This window comes from Camelina sativa, chromosome 4 (genome assembly GCF_000633955.1).
Source record: "Camelina sativa cultivar DH55 chromosome 4, Cs, whole genome shotgun sequence".
Lineage (NCBI taxonomy): Eukaryota > Viridiplantae > Streptophyta > Magnoliopsida > Brassicales > Brassicaceae > Camelina > Camelina sativa.
This window is the reverse complement of record NC_025688.1, coordinates 24,722,449-24,741,687: the sequence shown is the minus strand read 5'-3', so window position 1 is coordinate 24,741,687 and position 19,239 is coordinate 24,722,449. Positions and strand designations below refer to the sequence as shown.

The following is a 19,239-nucleotide window of genomic DNA, read 5'->3' as shown; positions in this document are numbered from 1 at the left end:
TGATACCCTTGCAAGTTCTGACATCGTTTTTCCGGTTGAAACTGCATCCCCTGTTTCTTTGGTTGTTGATGATGAGGAATGTACTGGGTGTACGGCAAGCTTAGACCTTGTTCCTATAGGCAACAACATTCTCTCATCACCAATTCAACCATTTACAACAGATTCTGCAGTCTCAAATGAACAACCAACTGACTCTGCTCACCCTATGATCACACGTTCAAAGGCAGGTATCAGCAAACCAAATCAAAGGTATGCGCTTCTTTCTCATAAAGTATCCTATCCGATGCCTAGAACAGTAACTGAAGCTCTACAAGATGAGAGATGGACGGATGCTATGGGTGAGGAAATGAGCAACTGTAAAGTAACAGGTACATGGTCTCTTGTTCCTCATACACCCGATATGCATGTGTTAGGCTCCAAATGGGTATTTCGTGTCAAGCTTCATGCTGATGGTAGTCTCGACAAATTTAAAGCTCGATTAGTAGCACAAGGCTATAATCAAGAAGAGGGCATCGATTACCTCGAGACCTATAGCCCAGTGGTCCGTACTCCGACCGTTCGAGCAGTTCTCCATGTAGCCACTATTTTGAACTGGGAACTCAAACAAATGGATGTTCGAAATGCATTCCTTCACGGAGACCTTACTGAGACAGTTTATATGAGACAACCAGCAGGTTTCATTGACAAAGATCATCCTGATCATGTCTGCTTATTACACAAATCACTGTATGGGCTCAAACAAGCTCCCAGAGCTTGGTTTGATAAATTTAGCAGCTTCTTGCTTGAGTTTGGGTTCTTCTGCAGCATTCCAGATCCTTCCCTCTTCATATGCATTAAGAACAATGATGTCATCTTTCTGCTCCTGTACGTTGACGATATGGTAATCACGGGGAACCCTTCTGCTCTCCTTACAAGCCTTCTCGACGAACTCAACAAACAGTTTCGCATGAAAGATTTGGGTCCACTGCACTATTTTCTCGGGATTCAGGCTCATTTTCACCCTGATGGTCTGTTTCTTTCTCAACAAAAGTATGCTGAGGATCTTCTCCTCACAGCAGCAATGTCTACCTGTTCTCCTGTTGCAACTCCTCTACCGCAACAACTAAGCAAAGCCCCAAATCAGCACAAGCTTTTTGAAAATCCAAAGTACTTCCGAAGTCTTGCTGGGAAGCTTCAATACCTGACTCTCACAAGACCTGATATACAGTTCTCGGTTAACTATGTGTGTCAAAAAATGCATGCCCCCACTGTCTCTGATTTTCACCTCCTCAAACGCATCCTTCGCTACATAAGAGGCACCACCACAATGGGTATATCTCTCAGCAACAAGACAAACTGCAAGTTGAGAGCTTACAGTGACAGTGATTACAGTGGCTGTCCAAGCAGCAGTCGATCCACAGGTGGTTTTTGTACTTTTCTCGGCAACAACCTCATCTCATGGTCTTCCCGCAAACAACCCACTGTCTCCAAAAGCTCGACAGAGGCAGAATACAGAGCCATGTCTGAAGCTACATCTGAGATCACTTGGCTTGTGAATTTGCTTAGAAGCCTTGGCGTCCCTCAGTTTTCCACACCAGAGTTGTTTTGTGATAATCTTTCTGCCGTCTACTTGACCGCCAATCCAAGCTTTCATTCTCGTACCAAACATTTTGCTACTCACTATCACTATGTTCGAGAGCAAGTAGCTTTTGGAAATCTCATTGTCAATCACATACCTGCTGAATACCAGCTCGCTGATATCTTCACAAAATCGCTTCCGCCACACGCCTTTGGCCATCTCCGAACCAAACTTGGTGTCATTGTTCCACCTACTCCAAGTTTGCGGGGGAGTATCAACACCAGAGCCTCAAACGACAGCGTTCTGCATTCAGACTCAAACAAATTGAAGCCCAGCTCAAACCCATCAGCACCCAAGCCCATGTCACATAAACGGAAACCTGCAACAACAGAAACAACAGAACAGAGTCTTACACAACCTGCAACAATTACAACAAGTGATAAAAGTAAGACTCTTACACAACCTGCAACAAGAGACAAACGGAATACTAAAGACACGGAGCTGATCACGCAAAACAGGTTCCAGCTCCTTGAATCATGCGACACAGACCATAGGTGAAAGACAAGACAATCGAATATTCTAGACACTAGGTTAAGCCGTTTGTATCACTATAAAAGAGAAAGACCCTTGTAACAAGAACATTATCGATTGGGAAAACAGAAATAAAACACCTTTCAAATATTCTTTCAGCTTGGACACCTCCGTCGAATATTATTGATTGCTAAAATATAATCCAAAAATCAATATAGATTTTTACTTCTTTTTTTTTTTTAACGCAACAATAGTTTTTTTTTTATTTTTTTAAATTTTAGAAAATTATATATAACTCTGAACATTTATCTCCCTAAAACACGAGATTTTATTTTATTTTTATCGGTAATTAATAAAATCATAATTAAATCAAATAAAAATTGGAAAACCCAAAAAAAAAAGGAAAATACTAAAGAAAAAGAGTAAAATAGTCACGTTTATTGTCGGTGACCCGAAGCAACGAAAGAGAGAGGACGGTCAACAATTTTCTCAATCCTAAATATATAAACTAATAAATTCTCTTTGCTTCCTTCCCTCTTTAATTTTTTATTAATCCCCCAAATCTTCAACCCTAATTCTTCTTCTCTCTCTCTCTCAGAGATCTACCAAACTCTTGAATCTCCCAATGGCGTCCACAGCACCACCAGTTCTCCCAATCTCAAACCCCCAAACCGTTCCCTCCGCCGCTCCTTCCTCCGTCGAATCCCAACCACCGATCGCAACAACCCCAGCGTTTCGCAATTTCGTCAACCAGATCACCGATACCGTCAAAAACGGACTCTCTAAACGTCGTCCCTGGGCTGAGCTAGCGGATCGTTCCGCATTATCAAAACCTGAGTCGATCTCCGACGCAGCTGTTCGGATCCGTAAGAATTACTCTTACTTCAAGGTTAATTACCTCACCGTCGCTACGGCCATCGTCGGGTTCTCTCTCGTGACTCATCCTTTCTCCCTCGTCTTCCTCCTCTGTCTCCTCGCTTCCTGGCTCTTCCTCTACATGTTCCGTCCCACGGATCAGCCCCTCGTCGTCTTCGGCCGTACGTTCTCGGATCGTGAGACGTTGGGGTGTTTGATCTTGTTCAGTATCTTTGTGGTTTTCCTCACCGATGTTGGATCTGTTCTTGTTTCGGCTATGATGGTTGGTGTTGCGTTGATCTGTGCTCACGGTGCTTTTAGAGCTCCTGAAGATTTGTTCCTCGATGAGCAAGAGCCAGCTGCTACCGGATTCCTTTCTTTCCTCGGTGGCGCCGCCTCTAACGCCGCGCCTGCTATCGTTGCTGCTCGCGTTTAATTGCGACTCCGATCTACCACTCCCCCCCCCCGCCTCGGTGATCTGTTTTTTTTTAATCTTTCAATATGATTCGTTTGTTGAAGAATCCCATATACTTAGGATTTTTAATCTGAAGACAATAATTTTTTTTGGTACCTTGTTCATGGGCAATATTAGCTATTAGATGAAATATATATATATATATATATATATATTATATCCTTTGAATGATTTTGATTTGAAGTATTTTTACTACATTGTGTTTTCATCTTTACAAGTCTTGTATTTGAAGAACTGGATCTGTTTTCATGTTCAAACACAAGATTCAATGGTTTATTTTTGTTTCCATCTGTTTATTGGATCTTGTAGCCATCTTTTGATTTGCTATGACTCAATGCTTTGCATGTAATAACAATCGAAAGAGTCAGATTTGGATACATGTGTGGTATGCAAGATTCATCCGAGTTTTTTCACGGGTTTTCAAAAATACTCATCACAATGCCGGGCTGTAAAAGTAAAATGCTTCCCGATGAGCAGCAGAGCAATGTCCACGTTGTTGACTACCACGCACTTGACTTGGAATCGATTAACACATATAGTTTTTGGGGTCGGAGCAGATGCGATTCACATACAATTCGATGAGCAGTTCGGCCCATTAGAAAGCTCATTTTTGCTTCTCATGCAGTCCAGTTCGGCCAAGGCACAATGTCAAAATGTCAAATCTTGATGTCGACGACCTCAATATCGATGGGAAAAGATTATGTAACTTCTTAACATGTTTTTGATCTAGCCGTGCCACGAAAAGAAGAGATAACATTTGCTGATAACTTATTTGTTATCCATTAAACCGACACTTTTAGCTCCCTTGAATACAATATTTTAAATTTTGGATGCTTAATATAATATTTTGAGATTGGGAAAAAGAAGATATCTATCAGGGAAAAAATTTGAAGTGGAAAATATCAAATTGGTGGCTTACAAGTTACAAACTTAAGCCAACACCTTTTAAAGAAGCTTTCTGTTAAAACTGAATTGTTTATTACCTAAAATTTGTACTATTGGATAACAATCCACCTTAACAAAAGTCTTCCTTTTTCTAGAGTTGTGGCTTACGGTATAATCCACCAATTTGACGTCTTACATCAATAGAAAATTAGTGGATTACAAAAATTCAAAGTCTTATTTGCCGAGAAATCTAGTATTACAGAAAACAAAATAAAATCGAAAGTTGCATTGACCTCGAAAACCAGAACCTCGGTAAACTAGGATTTGTCAATGCCAATGACTTGCAATTTGTTTCCTTTAGTTAGGACTTGGGCGCGCATTTTCGATCTTAACGAGTTCTTCAGTAACCATGGTATTTTAATAATTAGCTTTCGGAGTATTTCTTATTCAACAGATTTGTCTTAAGATCTAGTTTGGTAAAACATTTAGGGTGAAACAAAGAAAAAAAAGGTACACGATTGTCAGAAATAAATAAGTAGAAGATATCAAATTGCTGCTAGCTTGCAGCGTAAGCCAAAACCCTGAAAAAGGAATATTTCAATTTAAGGTGGATTGTTACCCAAGATTTTATAACTACTAATATTTATATTTTCTCAAGACTTTTATTGTTTAGGAAAATTAATATTCAAAGTCTTAGTCGCAAAGAAATCTATAAACCCAAAAAAACAAAGACCTAAAGGGGTATTTGATGACGTCGCATACCAGAATCACCTAAACTAGGGACTCGCCACGTGTCCCGTAGCCGTACATTTTAGTTGTCGTCTGCACCACGCGTGTTCTCAGAGGGTATCTAGATAAGTGTTCCCACCTTCCTTAAATTTCTGACGTCTCTTAATGCTAAATGGTGAATACTAGGCCAATCTTTTCAGACCCAACTTTCTAGTTTCTTTTGTTTTTGTTCGGTTTTGTGTGCTACGATGGAAAAAGAAGATAACCGATCAACACAGAGATCCTCTGCTTCTGTAGTATCCTCGAGGAGACGAAGAAGAGCGGTTGAGCCAGTGGAAACGACGTTAGAGAGATGGGGGAAGGAAGAGGACGGGGAAGGGTTGGAGAGGGTTCGCAGGGTGCAAGCGAAAGGTTCGAAGAAAGGTTGTATGAGAGGAAAAGGAGGACCAGAGAATCCCGTTTGTCGGTTTAGAGGTGTTCGACAAAGGGTTTGGGGTAAATGGGTTGCTGAGATACGTGAACCAGTTAACCACCGTGGAGCTAGCTCGACCCGCAGCAAACGGCTTTGGCTTGGAACGTTCGCTACTGCTGCTGAAGCAGCCTTGGCTTACGACAGAGCTGCTAGTGTCATGTACGGACGCTACGCCAGGCTAAATTTCCCGGAAGGTCTTCTAGAAAATGAGCCGGGTGGAGAAATTAAGAAGAACGATGAGGCGGGAAGTTCTGGAAGTTATTGGTTTGAACCTCACAACGTATCTGAAGCCCCTGATGGTGTGTTAGAAACGAAAGATGAGAAGGATTATTTACTCTACGACAACGGTATCGAGCTTGGCCAAGACAAGATTGAGAACCTTGATCTTACTGATACCAAGATGGTGGAATCAATGGTTTACAAGAACCCAGCAGTAAAAGCAGAGGAAGGTTACAGCTTTGATCGATTCGAATTGGATAGCGGATTGTTGTACAATGAACCTGGAGGCTCCAGTTATTACCAGGGAGGTGCATCTGATTCGTATTTGGAGTTTTTTAGATTCTAGCTAGGGTTTTAATTTAATGCTGTATTATTCTACTGTAAGATTATGTACTGTTAGTTCATTCCATTTCCATTAATTCTTAAGAGTCACGCATCATACCACAAAAATGTGACGAACAGGATCATAATCGATTCGTTTCATTCTGGCTTCTCTGGGGTAGACCACAACATTTTCCATGGACCTGTTCTTGTCCCTAATCTGAAACATGACATGTCATCCTTAGAGGAAAGTTGATTTGACGTGGTTGATACTAGAATGGTCTTTTAAATTGTTACCTCCAGGTTCCAGCGACCAGCCGCAACGCCATGAAGAGGAACAAACCCGCCCAGATCCCGGCAAGGCCGAACGTTGGTGCAGCCACAAGCATGAACAATGAAGATATGAATCCGACAATCACCTGTTTCAAAACAAGAAATTTATCGAGTTATGATAGGTAAAGAAAGTAAGAATTAAACCACCGAACTGATGAAGAAGAAAGAGAGACCATAGAGTAAGCAGCAAATCCAAAGTCAGAGACACCATAGTAGAGCCCATCCAAAACAAACGCTAGAGCATTCACTGGTTGAGATCCAGCCACAAACTGCATCATACAACATTATTTAGATATTGTCTGAGACTACCCTTTCAAACTCTTTATAAATAAGATCTTACCAAGGTCCCTGACAAAGCAATCTTTAGAACTTCCGAGTCCGTTGCAAATAAACTTGAAAATGGTTCGAAGGTGATGAACAATACAGCAGCCAAACCAGTTCCAGTTGCTAAACCTACCTGTTTAAAAGATAGCAATTATAAATATAAAGCGGAATTTATGCAGTAGAATATAAACAAAAGATGCTACTGAATCGTACTTGAAGGACTCCGAATAAAACTTCTCGGGCTTGTTTGTATTCTCCTTGAGAGAAAGTGGTTGCAAGAAGACTCTGAAAAGAGAGGTAGAAAATATAAGCGACAAAAACTCAAAACTTAATCTTGCATCAATCAGTGGGATTCTTATATTTCAGTAACAATTTGCTCAAAACGATCTAGTTTGAAGTTGAGTTGCGAAAAGATAATAGACCTGTGCAGCAATGGCTAAAGCATCGGTGAGTAAAGAGACAGCCAACCAGATTTCCAAAACGATTTGATGGCCAGCCATTTGGGTAGGTCCATTCTGAGCTGCTAAGGAAGTAGCCAATGTGAACGGTACAAGCAGTGCCACCGTTCTACCAATCAGAAGCCCACCTAAGCAAGAATCAATATATACATATCATCTAGTAGCTTTGCATTTTGCGTTTGAATCGTGTAAAGAAACTCGAAAAGAATGAAGAAGTACCTGACTTGAGGTATTGGTTGGCTCTTCCCACTTTGATTTGAGGAGAAAGCAAAACCACATTCTCATTCAACTTCCACAGAAGAATAAACGCAATCAAGTACCTGAAGAAACATTAACAAGTGAGAAAAAAATAAGAAGCCACACACATTAAGATAAATATGCTTATTAGAAAACAAGTCTATTAGTACCAAAAGATTACCACATTTTTGGACGTACTCAGAAATCACAGTAGCAGCCGCAGCACCAGAGATACCAAAACCAAGGACAAATATCAGAATTGGATCCAATATCGCATTAAGCACGTTCCCCGCAACTGTTGATCCAAAGTTTAACCATATCAGAAACACGTAGCTATGTGGAACTGCTAATGCGTATCCGGTTCTATGAATACATTCAGATTACAAAAACTGGAAGATGAGTTTTTTTTGGCAAAATGTTGGCCATACTTCTATTTCAGCAGATACATTCATGCATAAATACAAAAAGAAAAAGAGATGAGGGTGCAATACTTGCCAACGGCATATAGAGGCGTCGTTGTGTCCTTGAAACCTCGAAAAGCTCCTTGCGCAGCCAATGCAACTACAATTGGCGGTGCACCATACGCTCTAAGTCTGAGGAACTGCTCTGCTGGTATCCGCATTGGTGAATCCTGAAAAGTTACAAATCAAGAGAGAGATCACTTATACGAAACATCAAATATAACAAGCTTCAATCAAAATAAAATATGTGTTTCTATAATCCGAGAGAAGGTTAAGACATTACAAAAGGTATAGCCATGACGTCCATCAAGAAATCAGAGCCAAGAGAGAGCGCAATCGCCTCAGCAATACCAACTCCAGCAGCAAGAAGTAGAGATGTTGAAACAGAAGGCAGCACTATCTTACCTTAACACCAAAATCAAACAACAGATTCAAAAGTAAGAAACAATCTTTGGAACAAGACAGTAAAAAAAACATTTTGCATTAAAGCTTTGAATGAAAGAAAATATAAACTACCTGTTTCCGTAGAATCATCATCAACGTCTTTATCAGCAATGGCTTGCTCCTCCGCAACAAACGATGTAGTAACATTTAACAAAGGAACATTGAAGAGCTTCGACACCAAATTGAATACAGAAACTGAAACTCCTACAGCAGCTAGTTCTGCAGAACCTGTAACATTACATACGGTCGTAATAGTAATGTTAAAAATGTAATCTTTTTATGGAAAATGTGAAAATTGAAACCAAACAAAGAGACATGTTACCAATATGGCCAACGAAGGCAGTGTCGACAAGAGATGTAATAGGATCAGCAGCTAAAGCTAACGCAGCAGGTAATGCAATTGACATAATCTCCATTCCAATTTTACCAATCCTAAAACCACAATACATAAGAAACATTAGGAACCAGAACTTAAAAATATATATATATATATATATATAAAGAATACATAAGAAGCATTGGGTTTAAGGACGAACCCAGGATCCGGTTTGTGATCAGGATCCGGTTTAGGAGATTCCACTAGATGCTGCTGTTTCTCCGGTCGACGAGAAGAGGCGGTGACGGCGGGAGATTCATCGGGAGGCGAAGATTTACAGACGAGTGATCTTCGAATCGATGGATTAGGGTTCTTAACTAAAGTGTGAAGCTTTGAAATTGAGGGAGATCGAAGAGGAGAGAAACAGAAGGAGGCTGCGACCGCCGCCATTGCGGAGAGAACGAGAGACGGAGAAAAATCTCGGCGGAGGAGGAAGAAAGAGAACCCAACCACCACATGTTTGTTTCACTCTCTTTTTAATCTTCTTTTACTAACTGATTAAACGGTCGGGGGATGTGTTAACTAAACTGTACCTTGTGATTGGACCTTTCATGGGCTTTTTAGTGGGCTTTTAAATAGCTTGTTTGTTTTTTCCTTTTCCTAGTTTGTGTGAGGTGTGATTTTGTCTTTTAAAAAGGTGGTTAAATGCAAAATTAATTCAAATTAGTAACACTTATCTCTTTCAGATGATTTTTTTATTTATATACATATATGCATATTGCACTAACTGGTTTAATCAAACTAAACAGAACCAATACAAAATTATGGTGTCGTTTAGTTTTTTAATGGNGTTATTAGGGGGGGGGGGGGGAGCTCTAGTAAAAAGTAATAGTGAAACACCCATGCATTTTCATAGTTATTTTATCAAGGAATCTCACAAATAATACCCTTGAATATCTCATACTATACTATACTAGTATTAATAAAGAAAAAGAAAAAAAAAATATTTAAAGATGAAGAACGTGTTTTACGATTGAGCAGAGTTGGAATTGAATAGGTCCGTGTCTAAAGAATGATAGAGAAGCATTGTATTTTGAACTTTGAAGTCAGGCTTTACATCGTAAATTGGAGCGTTAGTTAAAAGAATTAAATTGAGAGAGTAGTGTTGCGACGCCGTGCAGCATCAGCAAGGCAAAAGCCTCACATGACTTGCGGTCCCAGCAAAATACATTAACAGAAGAAGACACCTATACATCCTCTCTCTCTTTTTTTTTTGTCCGGTACGAGTTACCCAAAATGTAGACGTATCTATCTTTTGACTTCATTTGTTTTTCGTATAACTGATTATGCACGCTAAACATACAGTAACACCAGTAACCATACGGCAAATATCAAACTATGAAAGTGAATGGTTGCAGCGGTTGGGGCGGACAAGTCCATCTGCGGATTAGACCGTTTTTTATTTACCATTCATTATGCGTAATCCGTAGTGGTGCGGTTTACAGAAAACAGAAACAAAACCGCAGCGGTCCAACTATAGGGTCTGAATGGTAACTGCGGTTAAGGCGGACAAATCTGTCTGCGGACTAGACCATTCTGTTTTAAGTGTGGACAATGGACCACTGCGGTCCAACTCTATTTGTAAGGAAAAACGGTGCGCAGTTGGACCGCTGCGGTTTTGTCTCTACTTTATTTGAACCGCACTATTGTGGACTACATTTGCTTAATGATAAATAAAAAGTGGTCTAGTCCGCAGACGAATTTGTCCGCTCCAACCGATGCAACCATTCACACCCATATATTACAATAACATAACATTCGTAATGATTGGTGATCAGAAAAATAAAATGGACCAATCCGACTACGGTCGTTAATTCAACTTTATCAATAATGTAAGTTTGTAAGATATATATGTAATATTTACCAGGATCCGTGTCTCCTACGATTATTTTTATAAGATAAAACTTGTTTTACCATCTGCATGTGTTCCAAAAAGATGAAAGTTTGATAAGATATGAAGAGAAATCTTTTTCTATTATTATTTCATCTTAAGTTCTTTACAATCAGAGAATATAGTTTATATAGAGGGAGACAAAGAGAGGAGCCTAGGGTACACGTCACTGCACACACATCATTAAGAGGGAACCAAGGGTATCAAATCTGTTATGCACAGGAAGATGTTGATCTGTGAATCCCGTACGCTGGTGAGTAGGTAAGAGCGTACGGTTTGTCTCACTCTCTTTCTTTCGACTTGTCTCAATCTCTTTGTTTCGATTTGTCTCAATCTCTTTGTTACCGTTGCAGGATGAAGACAAAGTGTTGTTGGGCTTGTGTTTGTGATTACAGCCCATGTCATTTGAGGACTTGGACCCAAAAGTAGAGGATGATGTCTCTGTTTGTCTAATACACCCCTTCAAACTTGGAGTGGGAGGCAAGACAACTCCGAGTTTGTACCGAAGATCAAAGAATGGCTGCTGAGCGAGAGGATTTGTAAAGATGTCAGCTAGTTGATACGCAGCAGGAACATGTTTGACGACCAATGCATCTCGCACGAAGTGAAAATTCACATCGAAGGACTTGGAACGATTATGCATTGCAGGATTTGCAGTCAAGTAAACAGCAAATAAGTTGTCACAGTAGAGCTCTGGCATAGTAGGTTGAGGCACACCAGTTTCTCGAAGAAGCAGAGAGATCCACTTAAGTTCAAACGCAACAATGGACAAGGTTCGGTACTCGGCTTGAGTCGAGGATCTTGATACAGTGGGATGGTGTTTTGCAGACCAACTAATGATATTGGAACCAAGAAAAGTACAGAAACCACCAACAGATCTTCTCGTTTCTTTACAATTGGCCCAATCACTGTCACTATAATCTCGGAGAGTGGAATCAATGTTGGAGAAAATGTTGAGCCCCATACTAACTGTTCCTTTTAAATAGCGTATGACTTTTTTCAAAAGATAGAAGTCAGCCATAGAGGGAGAATACATTTTCTGACATACAAGATTCATAGCAAACTGAATATCTGGTCTGGTTAAGGTGAGATACTGAAGCTTATCGGCTAAACTTCGAAATTAAGTTGGATCAGAGAAAGGGACTTGTTGTCCATAAACCTTATCAAGTTGCAGAGGTAGAAGCGTCGGCATAGGAGCACAGTCTGCCATTCCAGCAGCAACCAAGAGATCAATAACATACTTCTCTTGATTAAGAAAGAGACCTTCAGAGTGGTGATGAGTTTGAATTCCCAAGAAGTATTGCAGACCACCCAAGTCTGTCATTCAAAATTCTTCATTGAGGCTTGCAAGCAATTGATCGACAAGCTGAGCATTGTTGCCTGTCAAGAGCATATCATCAACGTATAGGAGAAGAAACATTTTATCATTGCCTTTGTGATATGTAAATAGGGAAGCATCAGCATAGGTGCAAGTGAAGCCATAGTCGATGAGAAAAGTACTAAACTTGTCAAACCAAGCTCTAGGAGCTTGTTTTGAACCATATATTGCCTTGTTAAGCTTGCATATATAGTCAGGCTTGTCTTTATCCTCAAAGCCTGGAGGTTGATGCATGTAGACTGTTTCTTTTAAGTCTCCATGTAAAAAGGCATTTTTAACATCAAGCTGTTTAATAGACCATTTGTGAACTGTTGCAGTGTGTAGAATTAAACGTACTGTTGTTGTCCATATCACGGGGCTATAAGTTTCCATATAATCAACACCCTCTTGTTGTTCATAACCCTTTGCAACTAACCTCGCCTTTAGTCTATCAAGAGATCCATCGGCTTTCAGCTTTGTTTTAGAAACCCACTTGCAACCAAGTGGATTCGGACACTCATCAGGAGGTGCTAAATCCCATGAATGAGTCTCATGAAAAGAACCGACTTCATCTCCCATGGCGTTAGTCCAACCTGGATCCTGGAGAGTTGTCTTCACCGTTTTGGGTTCTAGATAGTTACCTTTGACTGTAAACAGAGCATATTTGGGATTAGGCTTTACTATACCAGCTTTAGCTCGAGTTATCATAGGATGAAGCATAGGATTGTTGGGAAAATTAGATGCAGGAGAGCGAGGACTGAACTGAGAAGATTCAGAAGATTCAGCAGGAGATGCAGGTGTGGTTAGGACCTCTGTTGGAACTGTCGTGTCTTGACTTGAGAAGGGTGACAGACTCTAATGTGGTAGAGAAGGTAAGTTGTTGCCTATAGGAACAGAATCAAAGTCTGTCGTACACCCATAACTTACCTCTCCATCATCATTGGAGACGTCACAACCTTGTGAACTAATTGCAGAGGCATCGGTGGTACATTCTGGAGGCGAGGTGACTAAAACTGAAGCATCTTCGTGTTGAAAACTCTCCTGCCAGGCTGAAAGTAAAGGTGTTTGAACAGAAGACAATTTTGTTTTGTAAACATCTGTAAAAGGAAACTTAGATTCATCGAACAAAACATGCCGATTGATAAACACTCTCCCAGTAGGTGGATGATAACACCTATAGCCTTTGTACTTCTCATTGTATCCAACAAAAACACATAAAAGAGACTTAGGATCAAACTTGTTGTGTGAATACGATCTCAAATTAGGATAACAGGCACAACCAAAGACGCGTAGAGCAATGTAAATTGGAGCTTTCCCCATAAGCATTTCATAAGGACTCTTGTGATCATCATGCACAGAGGAGGGAAGAAGATTACCAAGAAAGTTTGCGGTAAAGAAAGCTTCAACCCATAGGTTGTGAGGAACTTTTCCTTGAAACAACATAGAAAGCCCCAATTTAGTGATATGTCTGTGTTTCCTTTCAGCAAGACCATTTTGCTGTGGAGTATAGGGACAAGAGACTTGTTGTCTAATGCCACACAGAACAAGATGATCATCAAATCTGGTGCTTATAAATTCACCTCCTCCATCACATTGAAACATACCAATCCTCTGTTGAAACTGATTTTCTACCAATCTTTGAAATTGCACAAACATAGTGAAGAAATCGGACTTGAAACGTAGAGGGTAGAACCAAGTAAAACGAGAATAATGGTCAATGAAGATTACATAATATCGAAAACCTTGAAAGGAAACAACTGGAGAAGGCCCCCATAAGTCACAGTGAACACGTTCTAAGGGCCTACTCGAAACAAAAGCAGAAGAACCAAAGGGAAGATTGCACATTTTTCCCATTTGACAAGCATCACACAACTGATTGCTTAATTTATTAATAACTATGGCTTTATTCTTGGATAACCTTTGGAGAATATCTTGATGAGGATGACCTAGCCTCATGTGTCACACCTCATCACTTGTAGCTTGTTGTCTAGAAGAGTAACAAGCCATGAACTGCGGGTTCTCCAACAGATACAGGTCTCTACGGTGGGGTCCTTTGGTGAGGAGCTGTTTTGTCCACTTGTCCTTAATAATAACACCATCGTAATCAAACTCAATAGCACAAGGATAATCAGAGGTATGTTTGGAAACTGATAGTAAAGACTTTGTAATCTGAGGACAAACTAGAATATCCTGTAACGGAATATTACCTTGAGTACTGGGAAGAACAGAGGAGCCAATGTGTGCTATGGGCAGAAAATCACCATTTCCCACAATCACAGAGTCTTCACCGCTATAAGGTTGAACAGTTTGAAGTTGAGCAGTGGAGTTCGTGATATGTGAGGTAGCACCTGAGTCAACAGTCCATTCATGGCCCGGTGGACCAGTAATATGCATCGCAGCCAACGCATTAGGGAGCTCTTCACCTTGGTAAGAATGATCAAACCTCTTGTAACACCTGTAAGCAGAATGTCCATACTTGTTGCAGATTTGATAGGTAGGTCGTGGACCAGAGTCTGGGAACTGACCATTGGAAATCTGTTGATGAAAGCTCTGCCCCTGGTTGAATAGTTGCCACGACCACGGTAACCACCAGAGCGACCAGGAGACTGGCCTACCACGATTGGAAAAGTCTCTACCCGTTGTGAAGGCTAAATGAGGAGAAACAGAAGAACCAACATACTTCTGTATCTTGTCGTCGAAGTTGGTTAGCTTTATCACAACATCATCATAGCTCATAGGAAATGTATCCATCTGACTCTCAATCATTGTGGCAATAGACTCATATTCCTGACCCAAACCAAAAAATTTCTCATTTTCTGGAACAGAGTACTCTATGGAGTGAAGTTGGTCACAAATCTGCTTAATAGTGTTCAGATACTCAGCTAAAGTTTTTCCTTCTTTCTCGGTGGAATGTAAGCGGCGTTGCAAATCACTCTTCCTAGATGCAGAGATGTGATTGTATTTTTTAGCGAGAGAGAACCATACCTCACCAGAAGTGTGGAGTCCATAAACAGAGAGAGCCTCTTCAGTCGGCGAGCCTATCAACCAACCCATAATCTTCTGGTCATTGTTGACCCAAGCGAGAAAGTCCGGATTTGGAGCCTTTGATACCGTTTCTCCCTTCTTGACAGATCTTGTAGCCGGAGGACACGGAGTGCTTCCAGTGACATGATCCAATAGCCTTTGATTGTTGAGCCATGTTTCGAACTGAATCTTCCACAACAGGTAGTTAGTGGAACTAAGTTTCAAGGTTACACAATGTGAAAAACAAAGAGCGGAAGAAGAATCAGAGTTTTCAGCCATGGCGACTGAGTTCTGATACCATGAAAGTTTGATAAGATATGAAGAAAAATCTTTTTCTATTATTATTTCATCTTAAGTTCTTTACAATCAGAGAATATAGTTTATATAGAGGGAAACAAACAGAGGAGCCTAGGGTACACGTTACTGCACACACATCATTGAGAGAGAACCAAGGATATCAAATCTGTTATGCACAGGAAGCTGTTGAGCTGTGATCCCGTACGCTGGTGAATAGGTAAGAGCGTACGATTTGTCTCACTCTCTTTCTTTCGACTTGTCTCAATCTTTTTGTTTCGATTTGTCTCAATCTCTTTGTCACCGTTGCAGGATGAAGACAAAGTATTGTTGGACTTGTGTTTGTGAATACGGCCCATGTCGTTTGAGACCTTGGACCCAAAAGCAGAGGACAATGTCTTTGTTTGTCTAATAAAAGAGACTGTGTAATAGCATTACTCACACCTAAGATGCTAGTAGACTTATCTGATTGCCAATCATAAGTATGTTATTATTGTTTTATAAAATACCTAAAATATATATATTTAACGTTAAATATTGATATGGAGTCATCCTTGGTAATTGTTATTATTGAGAAATAGATAATTGTGGTGAAAGTTCAGGTTAAAAAAGTTTTTGTTTAAATAAAAACTGTTGTGTGATTTATTGTTTAAACTTTATAAAACTGAAAAGGGTGGAGAGAAAGAGATCGTGGTTTTACGACGAATAACTATTGTTTTTGTATGGAAAAATAATTAATTAGTAACAGATAAATTTAAAATATAATATTATAAATATAGATAGAATTTTTGAATAATATATGGAGAAAGGGAACACTCATAATTATTAATTAAAAATTATGAGTTGTTAAACTAAGAGTGATTTTAGAACTTTTTCATTAAACTTTTGAGGTGTGTTATAAAATTTTTAAGAGCTAATAGCATAAAATTTATTTATTTTAATTTATTTTGAAATTAAAATGTCTTTTTTTTTTGTTATGCCAAATAGAAAAGAAGACGTTACCATTATTCTTGTATATTATGTATTATTATTTTTTCGTCGAAATAGAAATTATATTAATGAATTATAATGATCTTGATACAATTGTTGAAGTATTATATTATGTATTATATATCATCTTGATAAACAAAGCAAGCAAGATAGTTTTTTTTTTTTTTTGAAAACCCGCAAGCAAGATTAAAATTGTGAATTATTGGTTTAAATCTCTTTCAATTTTTGAAGTATATGTTTAGGCATACTACATTGCTATCAATATGTTATAACTACTGTAATTCTGAATATAAAAATAAGGTAAGAAATAGATTAAAATTAGTAAAATATAAGGAAAATATGAGAAAAACATAAGAAAAATATGATACCAAGAAGAACAAAAACTTGATAGTTTTGTTCCGAAAACACAATGAAACTAGTCATTGTGTGAAAAAGAGAGTGGGAAAAGAGTGTTGCTTCTATGGAAGAGCAATCGAAGGATTTTAGTTTCATCAAATCAAATTGTGTCTACTTATCTGATTTTAGTTTTTTTTTTTAATTTAAGAATACTAATCTCTTATACTTTGATTTGGTCTCAGCTGAGCCAGCTTCAGGTGTGAAACAGGTGAGCCAGCTTACACAATCAAGCGTGAAAAAAAAACAATGATGAAAACGTTTTTCTTCTCTGAAAACTCATCTCTAACGGTAAGCGAGTAGTAGGCTTAGCTAGGTAAGTAAGCTTAAATTCAGTAGGATCCCAAATTACAAATCCTTACAACACCGTCTGCTAATCGATTTAGTTTCTTTTTATTCAACTCTATAATAAGAATCTAAGATTAATAAGATTGAATCAAGTAAAATTCGAGAGTGAACCGATATAAATAAAACATTTTTTTCTAATTTACAATATCCAAACAACGTATAATATTAAAACATATAGTATATTTTTGAATCTGGATAGTAGCGTAAACAGTAAACTCTAATTAAGTCCTATAGTGCGATAAAAACATTGAAGTCACGTTTTATATTCAATTCAGTCAAAAGTTTATATGTAGCGTGCTACATTACCATTATATTATATAAATGTCAATTAAAAACATTTTTTCATCTCTACTAATGCCAGATTAATAGTTATTGATTATAGTGTTCAGAACCAACTTCTAAAGTAAACAAGTCGTTCCGATATATCGTCGTATATACCTCCTTTCCTTTTTGTCTATCATATCAGCAATGCACTTTGTGAGATTAATTGGTTGTGTAGATCAGTCCCAATTTTCTAAATAGACATGTCTAGTAGACTAGTATTAGTGGCATAGACAGAAAAAAAAAAGTCTATCACTAAAATCCATTGTGAATGGCTAATTTCTCCAAAACCCAAAAGGCCAAAACAATGTTACAGGATGCAATCTTCGCAACATAATGATTGTCACAAGCAGGCCTTGGCTGGGTCTTGAAAGATCATCAAGATCGGACTCTCCAACAAGGCTCAGGTCTAGCACTTTATATCTCCTTCCCTTTTGATGGCCGAAGCGTTAGCAACTCTTACCGCGGTAGAAGTTGCAATCACTTTGGATTTCACCCATCTCTTGGTAGCTTCAGACTCACAGCAGTTAGTCAAGACATTGAATTTGAAGCTCTTTTCAAAAGACTTTCACGGAATTCTCCATGATATCCTAGATCTATCTCGTAATTTATCTGTTTGTACTTTTCAATTTATCCTTAGAAAGCAGAACCAAATCGCAGATGCTCTGGGGAAGAACGCCTTTTATCTGTCTCTTTCTTGTATTTAAACCGTCGGGTTGTTAATCTATAAGAGTATGGTTGTCAAAAAAAAAAATGATTGTCACAATGAAATTCCAATTACAACCCATCATAAATTCATAATCTTGCGATGCATTAATTCTTCGCAGTTTAGTAGCAGTATAAGAGTAATTAAGTAATTGAACAGATGAAATATGTTTTTCTCCTTTTAAAAATTCAAATATCTCTCATCGCAATATATAATATTTACGTTGAAACATTTACACAGATCGTATTTTTAATTAATATTTTCTTATTCGTTTGTAAAGCGAAACTCTAATTAGTAGAGAAAGTGAGAAACAAACATATATATCAAATGAGAAACTGAAATGTTCGTAAATTACTTGTGAATTCGATTAGTATTCTTGAATATTACAGTATTTTCATGCAATAAACAGATTAATACAGTATTTATGAACGTATCTGTGTGAAGAAGGGAGTGAAAACGTGGAAGAAGATATATGTACTGGAAAATTTTAAAATGAACAAACAACCTATAAGAAAAAAAAAAGATGGTAACTGTGTATATGCATGTTGGTCCACGTGGTTCATGCAGAGCATATCTGTTCCCCACTTACCCTGACCAACCACAGGCATAAGTAAGAAAATCCTAAAACAAATCTTAAAGAAAATGAAATTTTGATATTGCAACTTTGGTTATAGTAGCATCTCCGTTGGATGTGACCTACTTTATAATGTGAAAATAGTGGCGTTTCACCTTTTTCAGAATAATTGGTCTATAAAGTTTGGACCGACATTAATTAACTAATTATTTTTACCAAAACGGTATAATAACAACACTAATCATTCCAATTATTAAGATACAGATGAAACCTACCCGACGGTGGACTCACTTCACCGGAGAAAAAAAGACTAAAGATGAGATTCTTTTCTCTTCATGATGTGTTTGAGACTAATACTATCTTTTCTTAGTTAGGAAAAAATCAAAACAAAAAAAGAGATAGGAAATAGGATACTTTTCATGAAGGCGATATGAAAAGAACTAAAAAAAAACACTACAAAGATTTGATTTCCGAAGTGGTTTCAGGCGTTACGGCTTTGCCTTTTTGCATTGTAGTAAGAAGAGCCAATGAAACTCAGGATGGATAGCGCCAAATATAATCTATGTCAATAATGATCATCATGGCGCTATCCCTCCTGAGCTTTACAGATTCTTCTCTACTTCTTTTTTTGGAGCTATAGAGAATGAAGCTTTTTTTTTTTTT

General features: G+C 38.5%; 4 protein-coding genes across 4 annotated transcripts; 2 read left to right on the top strand and 2 right to left on the bottom strand.

The window, feature by feature from the left end:
- Positions 2,609-3,796, top strand: LOC104782274 (PRA1 family protein B4). Its single transcript, XM_010507157.2, has one exon. The coding sequence runs from the start codon at positions 2,715-2,717 to the stop codon at positions 3,378-3,380; it is 666 nt and encodes a 221-aa protein (XP_010505459.1). The 5' UTR covers positions 2,609-2,714; the 3' UTR covers positions 3,381-3,796.
- On the top strand, positions 5,109-6,215 carry LOC104782272 (dehydration-responsive element-binding protein 2E-like). Its single transcript, XM_010507155.2, has one exon. It carries the CDS (start codon positions 5,282-5,284, stop codon positions 6,068-6,070), a length of 789 nt encoding a protein of 262 aa, XP_010505457.1. The 5' UTR covers positions 5,109-5,281; the 3' UTR covers positions 6,071-6,215.
- LOC104782273 (protein DETOXIFICATION 44, chloroplastic-like) lies at positions 6,072-9,148 on the bottom strand. The gene is made up of 13 exons (XM_010507156.2): positions 8,839-9,148; positions 8,625-8,734; positions 8,375-8,530; positions 8,142-8,263; positions 7,893-8,028; positions 7,596-7,692; positions 7,380-7,480; positions 7,125-7,288; positions 6,916-6,987; positions 6,719-6,835; positions 6,552-6,647; positions 6,343-6,464; positions 6,072-6,265 (listed from the first exon to the last, which is right to left on the bottom strand). The coding sequence occupies exons 1-13, from the start codon at positions 9,066-9,068 to the stop codon at positions 6,205-6,207; spliced, it is 1,584 nt and encodes a 527-aa protein (XP_010505458.1). The 5' UTR covers positions 9,069-9,148; the 3' UTR covers positions 6,072-6,204.
- Positions 13,886-15,229, bottom strand: LOC104784253. The gene has a single exon (XM_010509306.1). The coding sequence runs from the start codon at positions 15,227-15,229 to the stop codon at positions 13,886-13,888; it is 1,344 nt and encodes a 447-aa protein (XP_010507608.1).